General features: G+C 46.7%; 1 protein-coding gene across 4 annotated transcripts in view; it reads right to left on the bottom strand.

Annotated features, from left to right (window-relative positions):
- NTRK3 (neurotrophic receptor tyrosine kinase 3) overlaps positions 1-25,806 on the bottom strand; it is a 219,031-nt gene that overhangs the window by 76,522 nt on the left and 116,703 nt on the right. Inside the window, exon 13 of one of the 4 annotated variants that reach the window (XM_048317176.1) lies at positions 1,023-3,719. The exons of the other annotated variants lie outside the window; for them this stretch is intronic. Within the exon in view, the coding sequence (XP_048173133.1) occupies positions 3,601-3,719 (119 nt within the window). The 3' untranslated portion in view covers positions 1,023-3,600. Of the gene's footprint in view, positions 1-1,022; positions 3,720-25,806 lie in introns of those variants that run through there. 4 annotated transcript variants of the gene reach the window in all.

Below are 25,806 nucleotides of genomic sequence, written 5' to 3'. Positions count from 1 at the left end.
TCACCTAATCCTGTGAACCACAGCAGCCCATCACTCCTGGAGACACACTCATTAGAAGGGAAGGTCATGCAGAAATTCACCCACAGCATCATTTTGAGACATTTGCTTGAAAGTCATGTCAGGAAGTTACAGGAACAGAAGGATGCTGGAAAACATGTTTTTGATTTGCTCATCAAAACTCTCACCAGGTTTTCTATGAGGGTTGCAGCACCATCCACCAATATGTGCTCAAACACACCCCTGGCCTCATGTCCACAGTCACCTGCAGATTGGCACAGCAGCTTTTAGTTACATCAGTGACATCTCCTGTTAATAATTCTAAGACGCAACCACTAAGGCACACCCTCATGACAAGTCCCACAAGCTGCAGAATGGTTCCTCTCTCCTCCTGGAGCATCCAACCACCCGGACATGAACTCCTGATGAGGAACCTGAGTACAGCACTCATTTGTACCCCACTCCCTCTACACCAAATAAGTCCTTGACAGCTTAGCACAAGGTTAATTGTTGCTGAGGAGGGGACAACAATCTAACACCCAACACGTGATCAATTTGCACAGCCAAGCAAGGAGACCTGAAGCAACAGCACTCCTGAAACACTGCAGCCAGAACAATCTTTTACTGTCAAGCTCCCTGTGAGATAAGGCTTCTAATAAAACTTTTTCCACTAACGATAGAAACTTGTCTTGGCAAATCCTGACACAATCTCCTGCAGTACCAGCTTGTCCCTGAGAATATGACCATTTTATGCTACAAAAACCAACAAGTTGTCAACTGCGATCATTAGCAGCTAAGCTCTCAGGCAAGAAAACATCGTTGTGCCTGATGAGAGTGACAGAAACAAGAGCTCCACCTGAGCAGTGTTCCCATCATAACTGTAAATCCCACCCTCCACACCCACCAGAGAAGGAAACAAACCAAACTCCCCACACATGGACCATCTCACGAAGAAGTAGACTATAGGACATGTCATTCTGAACATTTATTTATTTTTTCTTCAAAGAAGAGGCCTGGTGCAGCTGTTTCGTTAGAAAATAAAGTGTTTATTAAGAAACTAGACATTGAACACCCCTATAGTCTCTGTGAAAAGGGACCGTCCCATTTCCCATTAGCATAGGATGATAGTTATGGCAAGATAAGAATGCTCAAAGATGGAGGAATCTCATTGACAGAAAATGAGGTAATGATTTACAATAATTAAAAATAAAATAAAATTTTAAAAAGAAACATCCTTAGACTTGCTACTTAAAGCCACCAATCGCAAACAGCCACGACTGGCTTTCGTTCTCAGCAGTGAGGAACCAGAGACTTTAATTGGTGTTAAACAAATTGAGACATCGATCACAGTGGGGAGAACTGCTTTTAATTATGTTGTACGGTCCGGAGGATTTCTTCTAAGCAGAGATGGACCTGAGCTGCAAAATTCAACCCTTCCTCTGCTAGGGTGTTTGGATATAGGCTTCTGGTCCAGGCCCACAGATGCATCTCTACGACTGATACACACAGTTGAGAGCAGAGTCCCCTGAACAGTGCTAGGGAGAGGAGACAGTTCAGACGGACAAGACATCCCCAGGTCAGGTGGGCGACTCCCAGGAGATGGGGAAATTCAGTTCAGACAAGCACCCAGTGATTCACACGCTCGGCGAAGCTCCTCCTCACTCTGTGAATCTGCAGAATTGAGGTGTCAATGGCACATGGCCGCAGGTCCTCTCTGGCAGTGCACCTCTGGCATTTCCAGCTCCGATGCGGGCAGGAAACGTTGTTGGGAGATTTGGTCATGGTTTCTGAAGCCATCCAACCTGAGCCAGGTCTCCTCGCACTAACGCAGGTGCCCCCCTAAGGCATGTCCGTTAACTTAAAGCACTCTGCCACCATCTCTCCAGTACTCTTCTATTGCACTTTACCTTTTTATGCCAACGAACCAGGAGAAGAAGCAAGAGAATGGAATATTCCCAGGGATATCCCTATGGGACAGCTGATAATAAAACCTCCCGGCAATCTCCAGGGTGGTTCATGCAGATCACCTGTAAAGGCAGGATGAAGCAGAACATCCATTCTGAGGCTTCTGCCCAGTTCTGGTGGAGAGGGACCGTGACTCTTTCCAGTGGCAGTGACCCTTGAGGGCTGGTGATTTAGAGACACCCCTGATGTGATATGGTCATCTCGGGCCACCAAGAAGGCAAGCAAAGCTGAGTGGCTGGTGAGCAAGCTCCTGGTCCAATATTCCTCTCAAAAGGATCTGGCCACACCTGAAGCTATTGGAATATTTTTTGTCCTCTAGAGAAAATCTGCTTTGCTTATAGGTTATCACAGATATGTATGAGCAAATCTGTATTTCTCATACATGTGACATCCAGAGAGTCCAAGGAAAGCCCTGCAAGTTGCCACGAGGGCAGCTGGCTTCTCTTGAGGACAGGATGAGAGGGTTTACTTTTCCATCTGAGAGGCTTTGGATGAAGTAAGACAAAAGTGGGATAGGAGTTGGGGAGAGAATACAAATATCGGCCGGAACAGGATCGATACTCCTGTTTTTGCCAGAGAAGCAACAGAATACTTTTTTTTTTTCCTCTCCTTCAGTCAGCCAGCCTTGAGCTGATGGTTCTGGGTACGCGACTGGGTTACAATCAATCTCTAGTGGGGTGGGAATACAGGAGAGAGCTAAAGGGGGCTGGAAAAGGCCCAGCAATGGGACCTGCGTGCGTCTGATATGCTTTTCCACTTTGCTTACTGCTCTAGTCCTGGCAAGGACACAGACCCTCCTGCGCTATGGATTCTCCATCCATGCGGGAAGTCCAGGCAACTCCTCAGATAAAGCTCATCATTTAAGCAGCAGGGAGAGACCAGAGTACGACAACGATATAGTCAGATCCAACGAGCCGCTCTAACACACACAGACAGACAAACAAAAGAAGCCTCCTAGAACATGTGCACTTCAAAGATAACCACACTCTCTTCCTGTCAGAGAAGTAAGATACTTTTTTTTTTTCTTTCCATCCTCATTCCTTCCAACATTATTTTCTGTGCAAGAACTGGGAGCAGGGCTGCCTTTGTTCTTACCAAAAGTCTTCATTCTGCTTTAGTTTCTTCCAGGCTCCCCGCCTCGGCTCGCTCTGGGAGACCTCCCATGGCGGTGCCACGTAAGAGGTGATGGCAGCATTCACTGGGTGTTGCGAAGACACAAGCTTACAAGGAAAACTCCAAGCAGGGAGGACATGACTAAAGATGTCAGTTTGGTTGGCTTGGTTGGTTTTTTTTTGTTTTGTTTTGTGTTTTATTTTAAAGCAAAAGTACAATTATTTACTGTGTTATTAGGATGACTCCTTTCAACTGGGTTTTAATTCTCTTTATTTGCTCTCATTGCTGCTGTTGTGCCTTGCAGGAATATTTAACGAACACAGCGACCATTGGAGGAAAAGAACAACCCTGTTATCTGGTGACAGAAAACCACAGTTTCAGTTGGCTTTAACGTGTGTACAGGCAGGGCTGTAGAGTCCTATTAGGAGGAGACCTCAATCCATACAGACCACGCTTACTGCTTCCCACCATTTTGAGGGCACAGCCTATAAACTTGACATCAGAACAGGGACTTTTAAGGAGTTTTTAAAAGCCATGACGTCCTTTGCTGAAATAAACACTGACATCCTCAACATAAATGCCTTGGTTAAGAGGTTTGGAATGTCCAGGGAGGCTTATTGGATTCAACATAATTTCTCTGAAACCTAAAGGGGGAAAAAAAACAGAAAAAAGAAAAAAGCAAAATAAAGTAAACGAAAAAACAAAAAAGAGCAAAACTAGAAAAAAAGAGAGAGATATCGACACACATGTAATTATATAAAAAAGAACCAAATGAATAACTAGCAAACGGCTGCCATTAAATTAAAGCCAAAATGTCCTCTCCAGGCAGGGCTACCTCACTCTGTCTTTCCATAAAGAACAGGCAATCATTTCATGTGGAGCGTGCAGGCACAAGTGCTCTGAGGACAAGGGGCATGCAAGAGGTCTGGACAGACAACTGGGAACAACTCTTTTCTAGAGGTTCCCACTAAGTCCAAATTCCTACCTAGTCCATCTTTTCCCTAGGCAGACAGCGAGGAATAGGGAGACTCCTTTCTGTGTCTACTTTTCTCTCATGATTTATCTCATCTGGCATAACATTCCTGAAATCAAAAAGTACCATTGCAAGGCTGGGGAGACCTGACTCTCATAACCCCACAGACCTTTCTTCATCCCAACTGTCCCATCTACACCAAACCCTGCATGCTGGAGGCATCTTCTCCTCACACAACCCCACCTCTCTAAAGGTGATCTGAAGGTTTAGGATTTGCCAGAAACACTGGCCAGAGGAAAAAGAAAAATAAGGGGAGCAGAGATCATAGGCAAGCTCCTTCCTTCAGTCCAACAAACTTGCTGGGCAAATATAATGTTTTAAAGGGCTGTATCAGACATCTCTTCAGAATGTCCCTGCCTTGGGATGCTCCAGACAGCAAAATTCACTTTTTTGCCACGACCAAGACGTGCATGGCAGGATCTTGGGCACTGCTGTCACCTATCCCAAGTTCTTATGGGTCTAAAGGGTTTTTCCAAGAAAATTGGTGGGATGTCTTGGCTACATAATTGCTCTAAGATCTGGGAAATCCTCCTGCACCTCATACAGTCACAGGATCCTGACCAAATCAGCTAAGTTAACTCAAGTCTGGCATCACTAGGGCAGCATGGGGCAGCTCAGATGCCATTAAGAATTGATCTCAGTAGGAGGAGTGCTTTTTAATAGGCTAGGAAATTTTCTCACACCAAATCTACGCCAGCCAGAAGATTTTTCCTCTCCTATTTCTTCTTTCTATTTCGTCTTTTACATCTATTTATATTTCTCCACTGCACTATCTTACTCCATGTGCACATCAAACACATGCTTCCTTTGACGGACCTGAGGATGCAGACAAAAGCTGTTTGTTTGGTTTGGAACTGTTTAAACTTGTTTGGGGGAAGCAATCTGTTATTCTCAGTGGCCCTTAAAGGCCAATCCACATGGGAGAGTAAGCCAGGCTCAGCTCCGGTTCATGTGCCATAAACAAGATTCATAGGCAAATTCCAAGCGTTGAAATATCATTAGTAGTGAGAAAGAGCCCAGCTCAACTCTCACGGTTTAAAGTGATCAGAGTCACCAGGACACAAATAAACACGGCATCCCTGAACGTCACTATTTATCGTGTTTTGTTTTTCACCATGTAAATATATTTTATGGCCGCCAAAGGATAGCTGGGAAAGTCTATCCTCACCAACACCCAGTATCTCCAAGGAGAACTCCAGTCTGCTTTATTTTCTTTGCGTTCCTTAGCTCTGCTAAATTAAGGCAATTTCACTTCTGCCGGACCACATCCAACAGACCTAAAAACCCACTGGGGACACACAGCCCCAGTGAAGGGACATGTGAAAGATCAGCAAGACTTAAGGCTGGGGACACCAAGGGCTTTGCTCTCTGTCACCAGTGCTGTGCTGTGAATCCCAGCTGCAGGGATCTCCAGTGACAGCAGAACGGGGCTGCAGTGGGGGTGACCCCACCACTGACACAGAGGGGCTGCCGAGGGACGACGAGGAGCGTGGCAGGAGGACAGCCCACGTTTCTGGAGCTGAAGGGCTGAACACACATCCCGCTGGCTTGGGAAAGCAATGAAGCACCGGTCCTTTTGGCATCCTCTCCTTCTGATTTATCAAAGTCCCCAAAGAATCTGAAAAAAAACATGCTTCTCTCCTGGCTGGTTTTCTCTTTCTTCCTCCCTGCTGTTTCCCATATTGTACTGCTACCTTTAACCCCATTCTCTTGTATGGAGCAGAAACCAACAAGGCTCTTGCTAGGTTTATGTCTTCGCTGACAGGTGTGAGATGGATGATGCTCACAGAGATGTCCAGGGTTAAAATGGGTGAATTTCAACAGGTTCAGAGTTTGGATGCTGCTATGACAAATGTCATCTACCATCACAGCTATTAACTTCTGAAAAACTGGCTTGGAAGTGTCTTAAAAAATGTGGGGGCTTTTCTTTACTTTTTTTTTTGCTTTCTTTTCCAAAGGAAAAAAAAAGGAGAAATAGGAGTGTTCAACTTCCAAGAAGGAGTTGGGGAAATTTTAAAAACAATAACTTTTTGTGGAGTTTCACATTTGTCAGTGCCAGCTGGAAAATGGGAGGAAAAATATTATCTTTGACGTTGGTTGTAGATTTGTAGGGAAACTCCAACATGCAAGACTGAAAATAGTAAGGAGGTCAAAATCCCCACCCTGTAGATTGAAATCAAAACCATCTCCAAAGAACTACAAAATTGGGAAGGGGAAGGGTCTGACATACTAGACTTTTTGCTTCTCCCAGTTCTAGTGACATCACTTTTTAAATTAAAACATAATACTGTCTCTACTAATAGTCATAGCATGGTAGTGGAATAAATGTATGGAGAGTGTTGGAGAACAGGGAAGGAGGAATGAGCTTGTATTTTCTGTGCAGCTCTAACAGCTTGAGATGGAGGGAGCAGATGGGGCATTTCTCTAAGCAGGCTGGATGGATGTGGCAATGAAAGGACAAGAAAATTGAAAGCAACCAAACCATGCAATCAGTTTTTGTCCTCAACCCCGGCCATCCACTTAGTCCTCCAGAGCTGTCTTGTGTTTCCCAACACCCTGGCTAGTGGGTTTTGGCCACTCTGCCCCATGCCCGTACCAATCCAGCCTATGGACAGTGCCCTGCCAGGAACACACTTCCTCCACTGAGAGAGCAAGACTAAGGAGAAAAAACAAGATAATTTCAGCTTTCCTTCCCTGTTTACCTTCTGGCAAAATTGTCACTACTCAGATCAAGCAGGCTTTGGAGACCTGAGGCTGCTCCACATCACCTGAGAGGAGCAGCAGGGATTGTGACATGGGGAGGCGAGGGAATGACGCAGAAAATGATGCACTACTCCTCACAGTACCCCTATCTGCCACAGCGGGAGGGGTGCAGACCTGTTCCGAAACACAGGGGTGGAAACTGCTTCTGAAACAGCAATATAAACTGCTGTGGGAACGGATGAGAAAAGCAACGGGATGCCGCATAACGCCCGGCAAAAATGGGTTAAACAAAAATAGCAAATTAAGGGCAACAAGCTGGCCAAACATAACTCTGCTATCCATGCAGCTCACATTAGGCAACGGAGCTTTGAGCTCTCTTCTGTGTTACAGCAGAATTTATGATAGAAAGGAAAAGCAGTAGGAGACTCCAACAACAGTGTACATTTTATCTTTCTCTATGCACAGATATGAAGCATGAATAGCATCAAAGAAAGCATGAAAACCATCAAGCCTGCCCCACACCCTGAGCAAAGGAAATAGCCATCCCTCTAGTCGAATCAGCACTGCTGTGTCTATATCTGAGGGGGAAGCAACACAACAACCCGGGTTTCCTGTCATGGATGGGTTCATCTGCTAGGCTAGGAAACAAAACCTTCTTTTTTTCCTTCTCTTCACAGCATGTAACAGGGTGAGATGCAACCCAGCCGAAGGCCTCGCTTGCCACAACAAAGCAGGTCATGGAACCTCAGCAGAAACACACTGTGAGGTTCTCTCTGATGCTCTCAGCTGCAGATAAGCACATCATCTCCTCTACTATGCAAGGACAAGTCAAAGAGCCCAGACCTCCTCTCATTTACACCAATACAACAGTGTGGATCACAGTGGAGAACTGCAAGAAAATTCAGTCCACAGATGAATTTCACACTGATAACACAGACCTCAAGAAGATCTTCAAGTAGATAACACCCCTTCTTAGATTAGAAAGGCTCTGAGAGCTACAGAAATACTTATAAATATTTGTTTTCATGGAAACAGGGTCCTTATTCCCCTCCACAGCAGCTCACCTTGTATCTGTTTTCATTTTCCATGGTTAAACCTCTGTCATAAGAGTCTCCCACTTTAATCAATGAGATGTGACGTCACAGGAAACCTCTTGGGAATGTGCTAGATGGAGCTCTAGCTACAGCTTGTACCATCTTCTTGTGCTTGTCAACAGCCCAAAATTGCAAGCAGAGGATCACAGCATTGCAAGTGTTTTTGAGGGCAGCGAAAGGAAGAGATGGGCCGAGAGCAAGAGAAAAGCAGAAGCAGATGGATCCAGAAGATCCCATTTCCACATAAATTTCTCTAATGTTTGGCTAGAGCAGAGGAAGGGGTAGGAGAATTCTGCAGGCACTCAACCACCAAACAGCTTTTCCTTGAGAAAAGGGCAGCGTTCACAGCTTTCCATGGGGTGAACTCTTGAAGACTTTGTAAGATTCATTAAACCTTTGGTCAGAGGAATTCCAGTAACCATCGTGTTTCCACTGCTGCCACCACTAACGTAGGCCGTGTCCATATTAGCCAGGATCACAAGTTTGTTTTCTCTGGAACTCTTTCATGGATGGAGTAGTTCCAAGGTACTAAATGATGTAGCCTGATAGCTCAGGAGGCAGAGCTCCAAGATTCCCCACCGATCCCCCTTAGGAAAAGCCCCAAAGTAAGAAAGCACTTAACAGGGTATAAAATGAAAAATAAGAAGGAAAAAAAAAAATCTATTTAATACCAAGGATGACAAGAAAAAAAAAAAAGGCTATTTTCAGGTCTGAGATGGCCTGTGATTTGAGCCAAAGCTACCGTCTTGTCCAGAGGCACAGCCAGTGCTTTTTCTCCAGCCTGCACGGAGGTGCAGCTATTTAAAGCCACTCAGAGGCCCACTGCATGATGGAAAGCAGCCAGATCAGTTGGGCCTCATCGGTTTTGTTTTTGTTAGATTGAAGCCAGAGTATGTGAAATGACTTGTAAGAGGACCGGGGAAGGGGGAAATGCTGGGCACCCAGCAGTCTCACCCATGACACGCAGAGCTTAGTCTCTGCTTCATTTAAGTGGTACTGGGTCACAGAGAAGGTCCCTGAGCAAGTAGAATGGCTCTTTTGTCCACTGAAATAGCCATGGCCATGCAAAGACACGTGGCAAAACTCTTGGGGGTTATAGGTCAGCCGTGAGAACAAGCTGCAGGAAAGCGTTTGCAAACTTGGTGGTAGCTGACATCGTGGGCATTATCCAGCTGCTGCCCTGCCTCTGCTTGTGCTTGCACTGACACATCCAGGAGCTTTCTCCTCTACCATTCTCATCGCTGGGAGGAAAAAATCCCTGTCTCCCTGCCTCCACAAGTCCCCAGTTCTCACCACCGTGCACTCTTGCTGCCTCTGCACTCCACAAAGCCTAAGGGACCCAGCATGAAAGATCCCATCCTAGCAAGTAATACATCATTTTCATCACTTTGGTTTTCAAATACATTCTTTTGTCAATTTTTAACTTTTTTTCTCAAGTCAGGCCTCGGAGTGCTGCCAATTTAAGCACCATGCACAATGCTGCAAGAGCTTCTTTTTCCCACTTTACCTGACAGGTATCCGTGTCCCTGGGACACTGCCTCTGTTCCCCATCTGCTTCAGATAGCAATAGTTACCCTAAGCATTTTACAGAGTTATTGAAACCATTGACTAATGTGCCCAGAAATGAATATCCACTGTGAAAGAATCTGGTTGGGCTCGTGTTCCTTAATTGCTGATTAATTCCAATTATGGTACAGCTGATCCACCAGTACCACAGATCACCACATCAAAGAGCCAACCAGCAAAGGAAGCCCCTGAGTAAGAACAGCAGCAGCTCTGTTTCAAACTTCTTTTCAGCTGGAAAGTGCTTCATAAACATCAATTTCTTATGCCTCTCTCATTCCCTGGGGAGGAAGGAGCTGTTATATTTATTACACAGGCAGCAAAACGGTGGCACAAAGCAGGACCACGTTCTCTCCAAGGTCTCCAAAGGAACCAATGACAGTGCTGAACATCCAACAGGGAATAACCCCAGCTCCAAGACTCCCATCCTCTGCAGGAGCTCTGGGCTCTAGAAGGGGACAGAAGTGCTCAGTAAAGCCAGAGGGCTGGGATATGACAACAGACACCAAGAAGAGGCACAGATGGTGGATAGGATTGCACACAACTGCTGCAGCCTGCAGCTGGGACCTTCCTAGCCCAGGCAGTGCCAGGGATGTTCTCCTGCTCTTCAGAGGATGGGAGGAGCTGATCAAGGCCCAGAATAAATCCTTGCTTGTTCAAGTTTCTTTGCCATCTGCTCCAGCAACACCTTATGTCATCTAGAAAGGCCAGAGTTGCCCTCCAGGAAGCCCAGGAGCTGTACAAGCCTGAGAGTCTGAAGTGTCAGGAAGAACATCCTGTGGGAAAACACGATTTTGTGGAGTTTACAAACCGAAGATGGAAACTGAGGAGCGCAGGAGATCTCAGCAGGCAAGGAGGCACTGAGCACTACAGAGGAGTTGTAAATGGGAACAGGAAGAGCTGAGGGCTAAAACACAGCAAGAGCAGCAGGGAGTTTTGAGGAACAAGGTTTTGTTGATTTTTTTTTTAAGCTGTTTGGATGCTGCGTTGTCTGGAATTATTGTTCTTCATCTGTGTCTCTCCAGTGCTCCTACTCTGCTGATTGCTTTGGAAACAAAGCTGCCACCACAGCTCTTCAGCTCTTGATAATTGCCCCAGTAGATGATTCTCAAAGTTGCCTTCTGCACCAAAATATGCCAAAGGGTGTTATTACACTTCCCAAGGGAGAGCTCCCTGCTCCAGATTTTGTTTTGAGACCACATCTTGGTATCTTCCAGTATTTCACAAGCTCTAAAACACACACCCCAGGGCACAGGGAAGGCTGTGCTCTCCCAGGGGAAGACAGAAAAACATGGGTTTGTGCTGATACTACAGAGCTCCTGTGGGACTGTTTGGATAGTGCCAACCAAGTGAGTGTCAGGCATTTGGGGTGGCCTTCGTCCTGCAGGAGAAGGGGCTTTGCTCCCACCAAACACACATGAAACATGGCACATTTTTGCAAGAGAATGTATGAAATGCCTGGGAAGCTCCTTGCAGCCAGCAAAGCACAGATCAGGTGAGTGAGGAGCCCCGTGGGGGGCTGCTGCTGGGCAAGGAAACCCTCACTCCACCCCAGAGCAGAGGGTGAGCTTTGCAGAGTGGGGAAGGTCTGGCAGAGCACAGCAGGACAGCAACTCAAGATCTAAGCCCAAAATGTGTGTCTACTGTTGATTAGCGGTCATCATTCAAAGGAAGGAGGAAGGACCAAGAGTCCTTTCTGACAGGCTTTTTCCAGCAAATGGTCTAGCTGTGAATTTTTGCTCCAGCAATCAGCTCCAAGTTTAACAAACCACACGTCTGCCAGACCCTTCTCTGCTCCAGTTTCGTTCTGGGTCTGCAAATAAGTCTCCTTCTCTCCCTTCTCCCTCTCACATCAACTCACCTAAATGCACAAGGCATTTAAAGCACTTGAGCCCAATCTTATTTCACACCACATCAGTCTGTGTAAGCCTTCGTGTGTCTGCCCCAGTCAAGCCATTGGCATGTGCTGATCAAACATCAGCTGGGATGAGGGGCAGTGAAGGGGCTGAGCCCACAGGCCTCCAGATGGGGAGGCACTGCAACATGGAAATTCCTGGGAACATGGCTATCCAAAACCCATTTTCTCTCCAGTGGATGTTTTTATGCTTGAGAAAACCAGCTTTACTTAAAAAATAAGGAAAATTAGTCTTTTCACTTCTGCATCATCTATCATCAAAAGTCCTGCCTTCCACCACAGCTAGGACATCTCCCCCTCAATTTTAGCTGTTCCTTGAAGCGAGAACTCCCCACACCACGGCAAAAACATGCAAGAACATACACTTCTAATGGCACCTCCATATTTGCACATGCAACTAAATGTGAGAGATCACAGTGCCCAGCCCAGCATCCAACCTCACAGTCAAAACCAGCCTGTGCACGGAGGAGACCGAGCTGAGTGATGCCAAAAGTGCCAGCAGAAAGCAGGGGGAGTGTGCACACAACCTGGTGCGTGTGGGACACGTGGGATGGCCAGGGGGGAAGCGTGTGAGAGGGAAGCAGAGAGTGATGCCGCAGCACGGAGCACGTGGCAGGGAGCAGAGGAGTGCGGGAGAGGGGCCGAGAGCTCGAGCTCACACGTGTGGGGCTGAGAGCACCACGCTGCTGAACATTTACTCTCACATTACGGATTTAATGGCTTTTAACGGGAGACTTTGTAAGCGATCAGGAATTGGAACAAAAGGAGCTGAGGGAATAATTATCCTAACCAGAGGAGCTAAAGAACATGGCAAAATCCGTGCTGAGCAATCATGCTAATTAAAGGCACCCAGAAGAATCGGGATAGGAACGCCAAATGGTTTTCACTCTGCTGCCCTAATCCACTAACAGCCTCGGCACTTTGACTCCCACCAGCTGTGGGAAGGACGGCTCTGGGTGAGTTGGTTTGTAGCAATAAACGACAGAGATAAACAAGTGACACGGGGGGGTTGGTCCCCTCTGCAGTAGAGCCTGAAGCGACGCTTGGCCCGCCAAAGTGAGCAGCGGCTGCTTTGCACCAGGCAGCCTGGGAGAGGACCAAATGCTCCCACAGCCTCCAGCTGAGCAGGAAGGATCCCAACATGCTTCCCAGAAAGCAGAACAGCTGCTGGCAACTACCAGCATGAGGCTGAACACAGCCCACGGCCACAAGCCTGGTCCTTTTGGGCTGCTCAGCCCTGCTGCGTGACTGCCTCTGCAGTGAGCTGTGTCACACAGCTCAGCACACTGGTCTGTCCTGAGATGTGTTCCTGGTGCCCCACCAGAGCTCTGGCAGTGTTAAATATGCTGCTCTCTTGGTTGCATAGCTTCAGTCATCACAGGGTTGGGTCCGCTCAGGTTTGTCTATCAAAGGTAAGGACATCTATCTATGCAGTAAGCATCATCCTGATCTTCTTATGCTTAAAATTCCAGCTGGGGTTCTTGCCATGCTACCATCAGAAAAGCAACACTTAACATTGCAACATGGGCACTTTTTCACCCCATGTCCCAGACTTGACAAATGTCCATGTTGTAGAGAAGCAAAATTAACACTATTGCTCCAACAGACTACAAGCTTTACAGACACAAATAAAAACTCGCATGCACTCAGCTAGTGTACAGCCCACTCAGACTCCTCAAGGAGCTGCTGAGCCTTGGCCTGATGGGAATTTCAGGGGAATATCTTCTTCAGATATACCTGAAGTCCAACAGGACATCACATGCCAAGGCAGATGGGTGCAGAAACACAATTAACAGAACAAGACACAGAGTGGTGAAATCACCCGCTGAGTACAGAAAAGTCTCTGCCCTTGCCAGCCTCTAAGACAAGGCTCTCCTCAGACAACTGCTGGGGTGAGGTGTGAGTCTCTTCTCCCCAGCAGTGCAGACCTGGGTTTTGTTGCAGTCACCTGCATTATCACAGAATGAGAGCTGTGCTGGGGAGGTGGGAAGGCAGAAAAACCAATGCTAACAATTGCCATCAAGCAACAGCTCTCTATTTAAAAACTGGTGATTTTTTCTTAATCAACAGGTCCATTAGCATGGAGCAAATACCTCTGTAATGGACACCCACAGGATCACAGGCTGAATTATTTGTGTGCAGCATCTTTTGATTGATTCACCCCAAAGATCATCAAGTAAATGAGAGAGGATGTAATATTTCTGCAGGAAACTTTCCACAGCGGATATATTGATTGCAACACTCAGCCAGCTGCTGTGTGCCAGCTTCTTCTTAAAGAAACTTTATATTTGATTCTCTGATTAAATATTTTGAAATGGAGAAGAAATCAGGCCTAGATTTGTGCTTGGTTCATGGAACCTGCTATTCTTCCAAGGAGGATCACATGAGTGACCAATGTCCTGTCTCCTCTCTCTCTTCCTGTCCTCAAGACTTACGATTCTATTCCCTTGGTCCTTGCCCATCCACAGAGTCCACTGCCACTCCCAGGCCTAGCTCCTTCCCACTAAATCCTTGGATCAAGACAACAAAGCCTGTTTGGTGACACACCTGTTGACTTATTCATCCAACCCCTACGTGCATTTTGCCTGCCAGTACCTCTCTGACTCCTCCTCTGTCACCACAACAGATCCATTTTCAATCGAAAGCCCACTGAAAGCCCAACAGGGCAGGAAAAGACAGAGCTGAGAAAGAGGAATACCCTGAGAAGAGAGTTAGAGAGTCCAGGACCCATGAGGAAATTAGCAATGAAACCATCAGCTGAATAATTTGCCCCAGCAGCAATCCCAGCCAGCAGCGATGGCCCTGGAGCCAGAGCTGAGAGCTTGTGCACTCTGCAGTTTGCAAAAGCAGGTTCTTTTTCCACAGACCAAATCCCAGGCTGACACCTCCTTTATGAGCTGCTGAAAAACACCATTTTCTGGACGAGCTCTGCAAAAACATAGTGACACTTCCAGTTTATGAGCAAGCCCCGCTCACCGAGCCACAGCCTTGGAGCTGTCAAAGCCACGCTGAATGAGAGCAGCAGGTCCAGGGAGACTGCTGGCAGCTCTGCTGAAGGGATGTGCTTATTTCACATGCAAATGAGCCACACAAATTGAGACCAGACCCTCCTTCTCCCCTCTGAGCCACTCATAAATTACGGAGGCGGAAGGCAGGTGAAGGGTCTCTGAGGTAGGTGAAGCACAGTGGTACAAAGGACCGAGCGTCTAATTGGAGACAAAAGGAGAAAGCTGAACACTCACCCAGGGCCCACAGGAAGGCACAGCTAACCCTCCCCTCCTGAGATAAGCTCCACCAAGAGAGCATCCAGCCTGTTGGATTAATGACTCCTTGAGGCTAATCAGTGGTGCCAGCACCTACAAATGAGGGCCCTTCTCTGCTGCAGCCTCTATCCTTTCTCCCCTTCAGCACCATCAGGAAAATTAATAAATAAAACAAGCCTGCGGGTCCCATCCAAGCTGAACTACATGGGCCATTACAGCCAGGCAACAAGGTAAGTGCTGCAGGTTTAAGCTTGGCTGTGGATGCCAGGCTCCTGCCTCCTCTTCCCTTCTTTTCAAAGAAAATAAAATTGAGTTTGTATCGACTGCTGAGAAAATGAGACAACATTATACAGGACACGACCCTCTGCAATCAAATTAGGTCATTGCAACACCATAGCCAGCATGGAGTATGTAGCCCTGATAGGGTATAGGATCAAGGAGAATGATTTTATTCAGTAAACATTAAAAGGCAAGAGGAAAATGAATCATATCAGGACATCCATCATAACCAGAGTAAGAAATCACTTTGGAGTGGCACAACAAGCACCACTCCTGTCTCAGGGTTTCCCTCCCAAGTCTTTCCTGTGTCCCCACTCAGACTGGCCAGACACTTCTCAGAGCTGGTCATTAAAGACATGGCAGAAGTTAGGAAATAATTCTGCCACTTGCTTCACAGCTTCCTTTCACCCCCTCCCCAGAGCTCTGACAGTTTTCAAAAGAGCAAAGCCACTGCTCGCAGAGTTTCCAGCTGTGGCCCAAGAACATACCCGAGGTGCTGACTTCAGGGGCGCTCAGATCTGTTTAGATACAGGACCAGGTACAGCAGCAGTGCTGTTCCTCACTGTACCAGGACACTGAGGATGTAGATGTGGAGCCTGGGCTCTGTGTGACCTGGGAGGTGAGTTCTGCCACCCGAGACTGGTCAAAACCCAGTTCAGCCAAACTCCCTTTGTGTCTGTTTCACTGCATCAAGCAGAGGCATATGCACCCAATATATTCATCCTGTTATATGTGGGAAGGAGGACACAAACATTCCTAAACCCTTGATTTACATAGCAGTCTGTAGCAGTGGTTTCCCAACTGCTTAATGAGTACATTAGCTTTGGCTAAACCAATTCTCCAGAGATGAAGAGATGGAAAAAATAATCGAAACAAACTGTGATAGAGTTTTTGATTAAGCAGCTGATGATCAATAAAAGTTGTCTGCGGGGCACAGAGTGTTAATGAGCTACCATTCCTGTAGCAAAGCAACACCTGAGCCCACAGTCCCTGCAATACACAGCCCACAGAGGTCAGCAAGACCTGCTCCTCCTGGACTGACAAGGTGAGAACATGGGCTACTGTGTCCACAGGTCTCACCTGCCCTCATTCCTGTTAAAAGGGTGATGGTGGAAGAAGGATAGAAATAACCTTAAAGCAGGACGTGGCTAGAAACAGAGGAATGAAAAAGGTTAACAGCCTGACTCAGACTTGAGGTGCTATGTTTGGGGGGGAAAAAAATAAATTGAAAAGGCATTCATAGCCTTCTCAGACAGCTCCATTAATTTAAAGAGGCCTTGGAGCTCTGCAGCTGTAACACCAACACCTCTACAGCAGGGAGCAAGAAGGACCAACCAGTGGGGCTGCCAGCTCCCTGCCACCAGTGACACAAGGCACAAAGTGACCCACACCACATCCTGTGATTGCTATCCCCTTATCCTTTCCCCCACAGTGTCACTGCAAAAGAGGTATAAAATCTCAATACTTCTTAATATCTTCAATTCATCCCCAAAGATTCTAAGGCATTAAAGAGTGGACTTTATTGAGAATTTCTCATAATAACATAGCCACCTGTTTAGCAGCACACAGCAGCAAGGCTGCACAAGGGTTTCAGAGAGCAAGTGGAAAGGAGAGCTTCATATTAAAGCTACAGAGAAGAGAAAAGGCTCAGATCAGCAGACACATAAAATATCACTACCTCTGCCTGAATTTAGCTATTTCACTGTAAGTAATCATTTTGTTCTTCCAGAAATGTCTGGAGAACTGTTAGTGACCACGGGGAGCTGCTAGGATCTTTGTATTACATTTCCTCTGAAAGTTGCCTCCTCTGACAGCCCAGCCCAGCCTGCCTACAAAACGGATTTGTTTTCCCAAAACCCACTTAGCCTTCCTGTCCTCAGAGGGTCTAGGGAAAGCTGAGAAAAAATCAGCAGACAGGATACTCATTCTGAAGTGTCCCACAGGGAACAGAGGGGATGAACACACATTAGGATTTCTCCCCCAATTTCTCAAATTCTCACGGAACTGGGGTTTGCAATCACCCTCCGCAGAGCCCATGTCAAGACAGATCATTAATACTACTCGACACCAAGGATCTCTTGTATTAAAAAAGCACAGCAATTACTTAGTTCAAATCTCTATATTATTCATAAGATCTATATCTATCATGGATATGGTATTTACACTGCTGTGGGGAAATGTAATAAATAAGGCAATAAGCGTTTCCTTCCTCCAGGTCAAGATGAAAGTCTGCATCTTAGAGAGCAGTGCTTTCCTTGGGCAGCCAGGCTCATATCCCAGCCTCCCTGCCTAATTCCTGCAGCCAGGAACTAAAGCCAAGTTGAAAAATGACTGCTCTTCCTCTGAGCCCAGCACTCAGGTTCCAACACACTCCAGTGAAGCAGGCCAGGAGGCCATGCCTAGGTGGAGTGAGACCTGCAGGGAGAGGTCTCTTCAGAAGTAGTCAAGAGAGCAAAGCAGAACATATTAAGACTGTAGCATGCCCCCCATGAAGGTGGAAAGGAAGAATTTCATCTAAGCTATCTGGAAAAGTTCAGAATTGCCATTTTCTGGGATCATAACATGCAGCTGACAGCTCCAAGAATGTGTTTATCCATCTAAACCCCTGACTCCAAAAGACCAACTGTGAAAGGATTTCAGGTGGGGACTCACAAACATGCAACATGGTCCTGTGGGCTGAACACGGGCCGGGCTGCTAGCTGTCAGCAACCTGGCGTGACCTTGAGCAAATTGGTGTCTTTCCAGCTGCCACTCCTCATCCATAAAATGGCGAAAAAGATGCTTGGCAGCCCCTTGATGGGCTGGAAGGAAAAATGCCTCTTTCCAGGAAATAGTGGAGATACGACGTGCCAGGTTACTTCTCCTCATTAAGAAGAGGATAAAATATACCCCATCCCTCAAATAATCAGCTGCCTGCTGTGCTCTCAGTAAGGTTCCCCTGACATTTGGGCTCTGCTGGGATCTGGCACGAGAGCAGAACAGTCCCACCCCACCCCATCTTTGGGATTTGCCCAGAATTTATTTTTAACGCAGCCTCAGTGTGAACATTTGTGGTGGGATTTGTATGAATCCACGCTGATCCCTGACTCTGAGCTCGTCTCACCCTGACTGTGCCAATAGCAGGGACTGTCAAGAGAACAGACGGCACAATCCCCCCCACCCTACACCAGGAGTCTCACACAAGGCAGACCCAGAGCCTCCTGCCTCATTCCACGTGTAGGAAGGAACCTTTGGGCAGCCACCTCAGATGGAGCCACTCCTGCTGTCCAGGGTGACTCATTTGTTCTAGAGCATAAGACATGTTAAACAGGGCCCTAAGCTGGGCTTAAAATGACCTTTCAAAATCGAGCAGCCCTAGCTAAGTTCTTTATTTCTCTGGTTCTGGACTGTGAGCAGTGGGATGGAGCAGAAGCTGCGCCCTGCTCAGAGAAGACTTGAAGACTGGGCTGCAACTTCCTGGCATATCAAGCTGTCAGGTACAGCTTGAAACACAAGGTCCTTGCTCTTGCCCACACCTGATGGCCACCACCTCCCTTGCTCAACGCTCCTCATCAATTACAGTGCAGAGATGTAAAATGACTGATACTTTTAATACAAAGGGCCTGTCATTTATTTATTAGCTGGCGACAGGCCCTGCAGTCCAGGATGGATGCATTATAAATCAGCTGCATTTCTAACCATTAAAAATTCATCCAATTCATAATGTAGGATGCCTATAATTTCCTTATTAGTGTTGAGTGCAAAGGATTTTTCTTTCTCCTCCCTTGGCTCTTTGGTTTCCCAAAGATCTTGCTCATCTGAGGATTATCTTTGCTTAATCCCACAAGAGGGAGGTGGAGGGGTGAGAAGGGCTGGGGGAAGGGAGACAGGGACTGAAGTAACTTTGTTCCAGTGTTTTCTTCTAATTGCAGTTTGCCATGTATACTTAGGAGACTTAGCTGTCTCCTGTCACACTTATGGGAGCCAGAGAAACTGCTTGTCCTGAATTTAAGAGATGTTTGCAGGGCAAAGAAAAAGGTCCCTTTTATCTCACAAAGGGAAAAAAAGGAGTATGGTGGTTGGACAGGGAAGGTTGATGTAAAACCTGTTAAAATGTACTAGTAAGATAAGAACAGGTGTCCATGCATTATAAACCAGTGCATTTAAATAGATCAAACATATATATGAGATTTATACATAAAAATAGGTAGGTATAGTAACCTTCAGACTCAGTACTATGATTCAGTGAGGAAAAATAGGTTATTAGGGCTGAAAGAAAGGTGTGACATTTTTACAGACCCACAGCTGTGACAAAAAACTTCAGGTGCTGCTGCAGCATCAGCAAAGGAACTTGGAGCGAACATCAGAAAAAGCTGAGTCTACATGAAACTGTAAATCATCACTTAATTTGAGTACTGCATCCCATGTTGACCACACTTGGCTGCAGACAGCAGGACAGCCTGATCCTTGCTGCAGTACTCACAGAAATGTTCGTGCTTTCACTGGGTCTCGGTTTGTTCCCATCTCTTAAACAGATCTATCCAGGGAAGGGCAGGGAGAGAGGGCTTGAACAGATCCAAGCAAGGCTCAGCACGTGGGTAACTTGCAGTGTGTTCAGGAATGAGTGTGCAGGAATCTAAAAACAGATTATGCAATAAATCCTGCTTTAATGGGAGACAAGCCCAGGCATTGAGAGCAATCCTCACATGCTGTGAATCCAATGTACTTTTCACCTCAAGACACTTGCATACAAATCTTACACCAGCTGCACATGGAAATGGGTTTGCTGAGTTCTCCAATGGGTATGTTCACTTCAGCAAATCGCATCTTGTTCAACAAGGCCAGTGCTTTACTCTTAACCGTGGTGAAAAACAGCTGCCTCAGGTCAGGGCTTTGGGAGCACACCAGAAGTGGTGCTTCCATGAGCAGCAGCACCTTCCTTCATCCCATGGATCCCACTTCCTGTCTGCACCCACCAACAAGAGCAAGACAGACAGCAGGATGTTGAGGTGCACTGGAAGTGTCCAGCAATCAAAAATGACAATTTCTGCATTTTTGTTATGAGAAGCTATCATGCTCTGCTCCACCTGCCCTGTGCTGCTGGGAGCCAGCTCTGTCTGCCTGCCCCATCTCCTCAGAGCCAGCCACCACACAAGGCTGGGAAACAAAAGCCTCCTTTCACACAAGCAACTCCTTAGGCAGAATAATTTTTTACATGGATCTTTCCCCAGCTTTCAGGACCAAATGGGCTGTTTTGGGCTGTTTAGCCCAAAACCAGCACTAAGCACAGGTTTGGGGTTTTTTTAACCTTTACTGATGTGCAGATTCTCTGCTACATTCTGGGCTGTACTTCTTGTCCCACAGGGCAGCCCCACTAATAATAATAACACCTGCTGTGTGTGCAGTCATGCAAAACTGCTCCAACTCCTAAACAATAGCAGCTCTTTTTAATTAGGAATCACAATTTAACCAGACAATGAACAAACAATGAGAGCCTGCAATCTCCAAACCAGTAAGACATCTCCTGTCTGATCACAATGATCTGCTTCTGAGAGATTTTAAACGTGCTTCTGAGAGATTTTAAACCTGAAAAACAGGCTGGGGAGACTAAAAAGTCACAACACAATATCCTTGCAAACTCTGGTGTCTTCTGTGTACCCCATGGCCAGGTACCACAGGCACATCTCCTTTATCCCAGAAGTGCAGAGGTACCCCAGCTTCCAGACACTTTCCCAACAGCCAAGCATTATGAGTCACAAAAAACTCATTCAAAAATGAGACAAATGTTTAAATGAGGGCCAAAAGAAATCAATACCACCACTCTGCCCATGCACACATACATACACCAGCTATTTTTACAGCGACCCACAGCAAAATTCACACAATCGACGAGCCATTAGGAGGACACTCTTGATACCAGGGCTGCCTGAGTCTGCAAAAGCCTCAGGTCGAGCACTGTGTTGCTACCTCTTGTCTCGCAGGGATGAAACCACACCCATGAGGAGTGCTGGCTGGTGAACAGAGCCCTGCTCTCTCTGGCACAGACACCTCCTTCAGGTTTAAGCACACAACAAGCACAAATGGATAGGGAGAAGCACCAATACCTAGGCACACAGCTGGTAACACAGGGAATGTAAACCTATTTTTTTACCCCTATTGTGTCGCACTCCTCTCAGCCTGCCACAATGAGGCTGGACTCGTGCCAGACCATGGGTCAGTGGGTGGGGAATGCATGCCCACCCACGTAAGGACAGTGGAGGGTGTGTGGAGGCCTGGGAATGCTGCAAGAGGAGTGGGAGGTGTGAGCCCCTGTATGAGATGAGCAGGGGCCTGGATGCAAGGTGGAATATCAGGGGGTACATACACATCCTCCATGAGACGCTGCATTCTTGTGCACTCCGGTCCAACCCAATTAATGCAGGGATGAGGCTGCCAGGCAAAAAGAGCAACCTGCTCTGCTAGAGCCACTCCAAATCCAGTAGGAAAACAGGTCAGGACCTCCTCTCATCTGGCTTGTTAAGTTCTTGACAGTTCACACATCACAAGCTCCCTTCCTGAAATCGCCCTAAGCAAGCCAACCCTGCTTGCTGGCCCCACAGACATCAGGATTAAACAGTCCAGTGGAGAGGCTTTTAGGCAGAGGAGAAAGCAGAGTTTCGTAGGAGAAAATACTTCCCTGTCAACCCCTTGATGTCTGTATCCAGCAGTATTTCCACCACCAGAGCAGCCTCTCTGCAGGCCAGTCACCATTAAGAGCCCAAAGCCACGTTCTTCTTGATTTAAGGGTTTCTCTTCCTCATGGATCTTCACCACCAGGAACCAACGTATCATCACTCAGCTGCGCTGCCAGCGTCACTGCCCACGCTGGGGCTGCAGCCTGCTAGTCCCCCTTTGATCCTGGGTGTTGCTACAAATATCTCCAGTAAACACACGTTAAAGCAACAGAGAATGCATTGAAAATCCCAACAGCAGCAGGAGGTGATGGGCTTGTGCTCAAACCAAGTCGGGTGCCCATCCAATGTGGAGCAAGCAGGGCTGCATTCCCGGCTCCAGCAGCTCCTCCTAAAGCAGGCAGGGACCAGGCAGAGCCATGCTGCTTTTCTTCCTCATGGTACAACCACACAGACAACATCTCCAGAGCTGGCTGAGGGGTAAGGTACAGGCAATGGATCTTGCCAGCCTTTCCAAGACATCCTGAAAAAACCCCATTGGTGTAGCACCATCACAGCAGGAAGGTCTGAAGCGTGAGACTGAAACTCAAAGTGCAGGTGCAATAGGTGGGATGGGCACTCCACTTCTGCAAAGGTAAGTTGGGCTTCTGGAATATGTGGATATATCTTCCACTTGCTCTTTCAGGGATGGAAAAAATTATGCAGAGAAAAAAATAGCCACAGGTAGGAAAACCGAGAGCTGGGAAGGTTTCCTCAAGTCCCACTGTCCATGGTATGTCTCCTGCTGGTCAGATGCTGCAGCCTGGGCAAGGGGACAAGAAGGTGTCTCTAGGCACAAGGGAAGTTCAGTTCTCTCCAGTGGGGGACAGAGGCAGTAATTTTGGTTGCTCACACATATTTTCAGATACCTACAACATCTGCTCTGGGAACAGCCAGCCAGAGCCCACGAGGCTTCTTCAACATCCAGATCTTTTGCAGGATGTTCACATCAACCCTTGGAGCTCAGAGCAGTTTCTATGAGAGCCAACAGCAAACCAGACGGGAGGAAAATTTGGAGGCAGAAGGTCATTGCAGAGACCCCCAATGCCTTCACCTGTTGGCAGCTGAGCTCTGAGGTCAGGGCTCTTCCACAGTCCCCAGCCACAAGCCCATGCTTTGCTACAAACACTGAGGAGACACAGCACAAAGTAGCAAAACACACATGAATGAGTAAACAGCTACTCACAGGTTCTCGTTAAAACCCTTAAAATATCTCACGTGAGCTGAGTGAGACAGACAAGAATGCAAGACCATGAGAGCTCCAGTGCAGAAGAGTCTTCACCCACAAGTGCCTACTTCAGAAGAGTAATGGGAGCTGGGTCCTGCTGGAGAAGAGCCTGGGGGCTTCATTTTAGAGGAGACAAGAGGAAAAGAATAGTTTGGAGAAACAGCAGAGCTCTGTGGGAGGGACTGAAACTTGTAGAGCCTTGCCCCAGGCTGGGAATGGGGAAGCAGAGTGCTGCTGTCACTTCACCCTGCACTCCACATTTATATTACATGGAAAGAATATTTGACAAATTCTCTCATCCCTGGGAAAAAAAAAAAAAAAAAAAAGGAAAGTTTCTTTTCCACTACAAACTGTGTAACTAGTTCAGTTTTCTTTTTTAGGCAAATAAAACTACAAGCACTTATGGCTTTAGTTTTATGTTGTTGCTGTTTTTGGCAAAGATGGGACCATGAACTGACCCAAAATAGAAATGCTGCATACTTTTTATCTTCCCATGCCCAGGATGAGCAAAACACACTAGGCAAACAAAAAAATTAACAGTTAGTGGTAAATATCCTTTTCATTTTAGTTTTTGAGATCTATTGAAAGCAGAGGTAAGAAAATCTATTTGTTAAGAAATATGATTTTTTGAAATGACCATGATGTTCCTTTTAAGCTGCACTGAAATCCAAGATAAAGGCAGGGTACTGAGTGAAAGAGTGCTGATGGCGCTTTTATTGTGTGATTTGCCTTGTTTTTTTCTGAAGTACTTCTTTTTAGCCGATTACCATGTATTTACAGTTAGTGTAATTATATCTAATTACTTAATTAGCATGAATACATGTAATTACTAACTTCGAATATGTAATTATGTCAGGGCAGCCTGTAATAAATGAGGTTGAAAAAAACCCTCATTAGGACTCTACGAAAGGACGCCTGCTCCACCCGTGTGGAGAATGCATCCCAGTCCCCAGACTGCGCCAGTCCTGGAAAACACAGCCAGCTCCAGTCGTGGCTGGCAAAAACCTCCCCCAAAATCAAAGAATTTGCCCCAAAAGTCCAGCTTCACAATGCTTTTTACAACTGAGCATCCACTGCTGGGATGCAGGTGGGGATCTGCCCCCCAGAGCAATTTTCTCCATCAGAGCTTGGATTTTTTTCATCGATTTCTGTTGTTTTGCAGAAGACCTGTTTTGTTAGATGAGAAATACAAGGGAACTGAACAACTCCAAAACTGTGCTGTGGCATTTGAGTAAAGCTCGAGAGATCAGATCCAAGAACTAATCTGCATCTGATGCATTGTGCTTAGAATTAATTACTATTTAATTGTTATTATTAAAGAAAAACAACCTTCCAAAATGTTTCTTCTGAAACATTACCAATATTTCACCACAGGAATTTCCATCCACTCATAATTACGAAACTTGAATTTTGGGAATTCAAATCTCCTGAACTTCAAGAGAGGGAGATAAGGTAAGAAGCTGCAGTTAGTGCCAAGCCTGCCCAGAAGGACACACAGCCACCTTCTTGCCACAAATGTGGGTAGACTGGATCATGTTTTGCATTACCAAAATCTCTGACCATGGGCTGATGTTATGTAGTCCTAAACTCTCACCCTCATCGCTTTCTCTGCCCACCGTGCTTGCCACAAGTCCCATTCTTCTTCTCTGATCTGTTTATTTCCAGATATAGACGTGCAAACTCATCACAACCTGTTGCTCCTCCTGCTGATGTTTGCCAAGCAGATAAGCACTTGGTTTCTCTTCCATGTGCACAAGATCAGGAGAAAAAGGCAGTTTTAGCCTATTCTTCTGAAATCCACTGGTGGTTGGACTGTCCACATTGCCAAACTCTTTCCTTAACCCTCCAGGTAGGGCCAAGGACAGCTGAACCAAGGACAGGATGCAAACCCAGTGCTGCCCAGCACAGCACAGAGCTACAGCACACAGATGGGGGAGCATCTTCTCAAAAACTAAATGCTTCAACATGAGGAAGCAGGGTGGTGCTGGTGTCTTCCGTGGCTCTTCAAGAGCCCCTCATCCAGGAAAGGAAAGAGAATCCTGAGTCAAGCTTGTCCCACCTTCTGCACTAAGTCAGGCAGTAGCAGAAAGAGGGTAAGAGAACTGCAAAAATCCCAGAAAGCCAGAAGTGAGGGCTGGCTCCTGTGCCCTTCACCCCAACAGTACCAGGACAGCACATTCCCAGTGAAGAGCACGTCTCTGTCTCCTTGAGGACACGTTAACAAGAAGATCCCATGGGACAGCACGGCACAGTGGGAGCAAGAGGCCTCCAGCTCCGCAGGCAGGGAGCTGCTCTCCATATTTCAGCTGCGATTCCATTATGCAGAGCTAAGTGGCTGGGAATAAACATCCGTCATCCGTGCGTGATAAGTGATGCTTGCTAGTATGGAGGGTGACAGAAATCTATATCACATCAATGCACTATTAATACTGCATTAAGCATACAGAGTTTGCTCCCTTCGTTGCAGCACGGCAATGGGCACCGGCACATCCTCAACGCAGGCAGCATCCAAGAGCACAGGGATGAAAAGAGAAAGCAGAAAAGCTTCGTGGTGGAGAGGGAAAACACTTGCTGAAGATGTTGCTCTAGCAACAACTCAGTGCAAAGGAGAGATGCTGGGTGTCACAGAACACCTTTGCTCACAGCTGCGCAGCGGCTCTGGGGGAGGCGGGTGGCAGGAGTTTGCATCTGTACAGGTTCAGCTGGGCATTGAGGCACTCCCAGCCCAGAGAAGCTCTCTTTAAAAGTGACAGCAAATGGAGAAGTGTTTGTGTCCAAGTTCTGCACACAGGGAGAGAAAAACCCTCCAGCATGACAACCACGAGGAGAACAGGAGCAACAAATATTCTCCAGCGCAGGCTTATGTTGAGTAGGGCACATCAGATCAAACAAACCCCTTACAGCAAAATCTCCCCAAAGCATGGTTAATTTAAAAGGTGAATTATGAAACTTTCAAACTTTCCA

This window comes from Corvus hawaiiensis, chromosome 13 (assembly GCF_020740725.1).
Source record: "Corvus hawaiiensis isolate bCorHaw1 chromosome 13, bCorHaw1.pri.cur, whole genome shotgun sequence".
Lineage (NCBI taxonomy): Eukaryota > Metazoa > Chordata > Aves > Passeriformes > Corvidae > Corvus > Corvus hawaiiensis.
The sequence above is the reverse complement of the archived record's forward strand: the minus strand, read 5'-3'. Positions and strand labels throughout refer to the sequence as shown.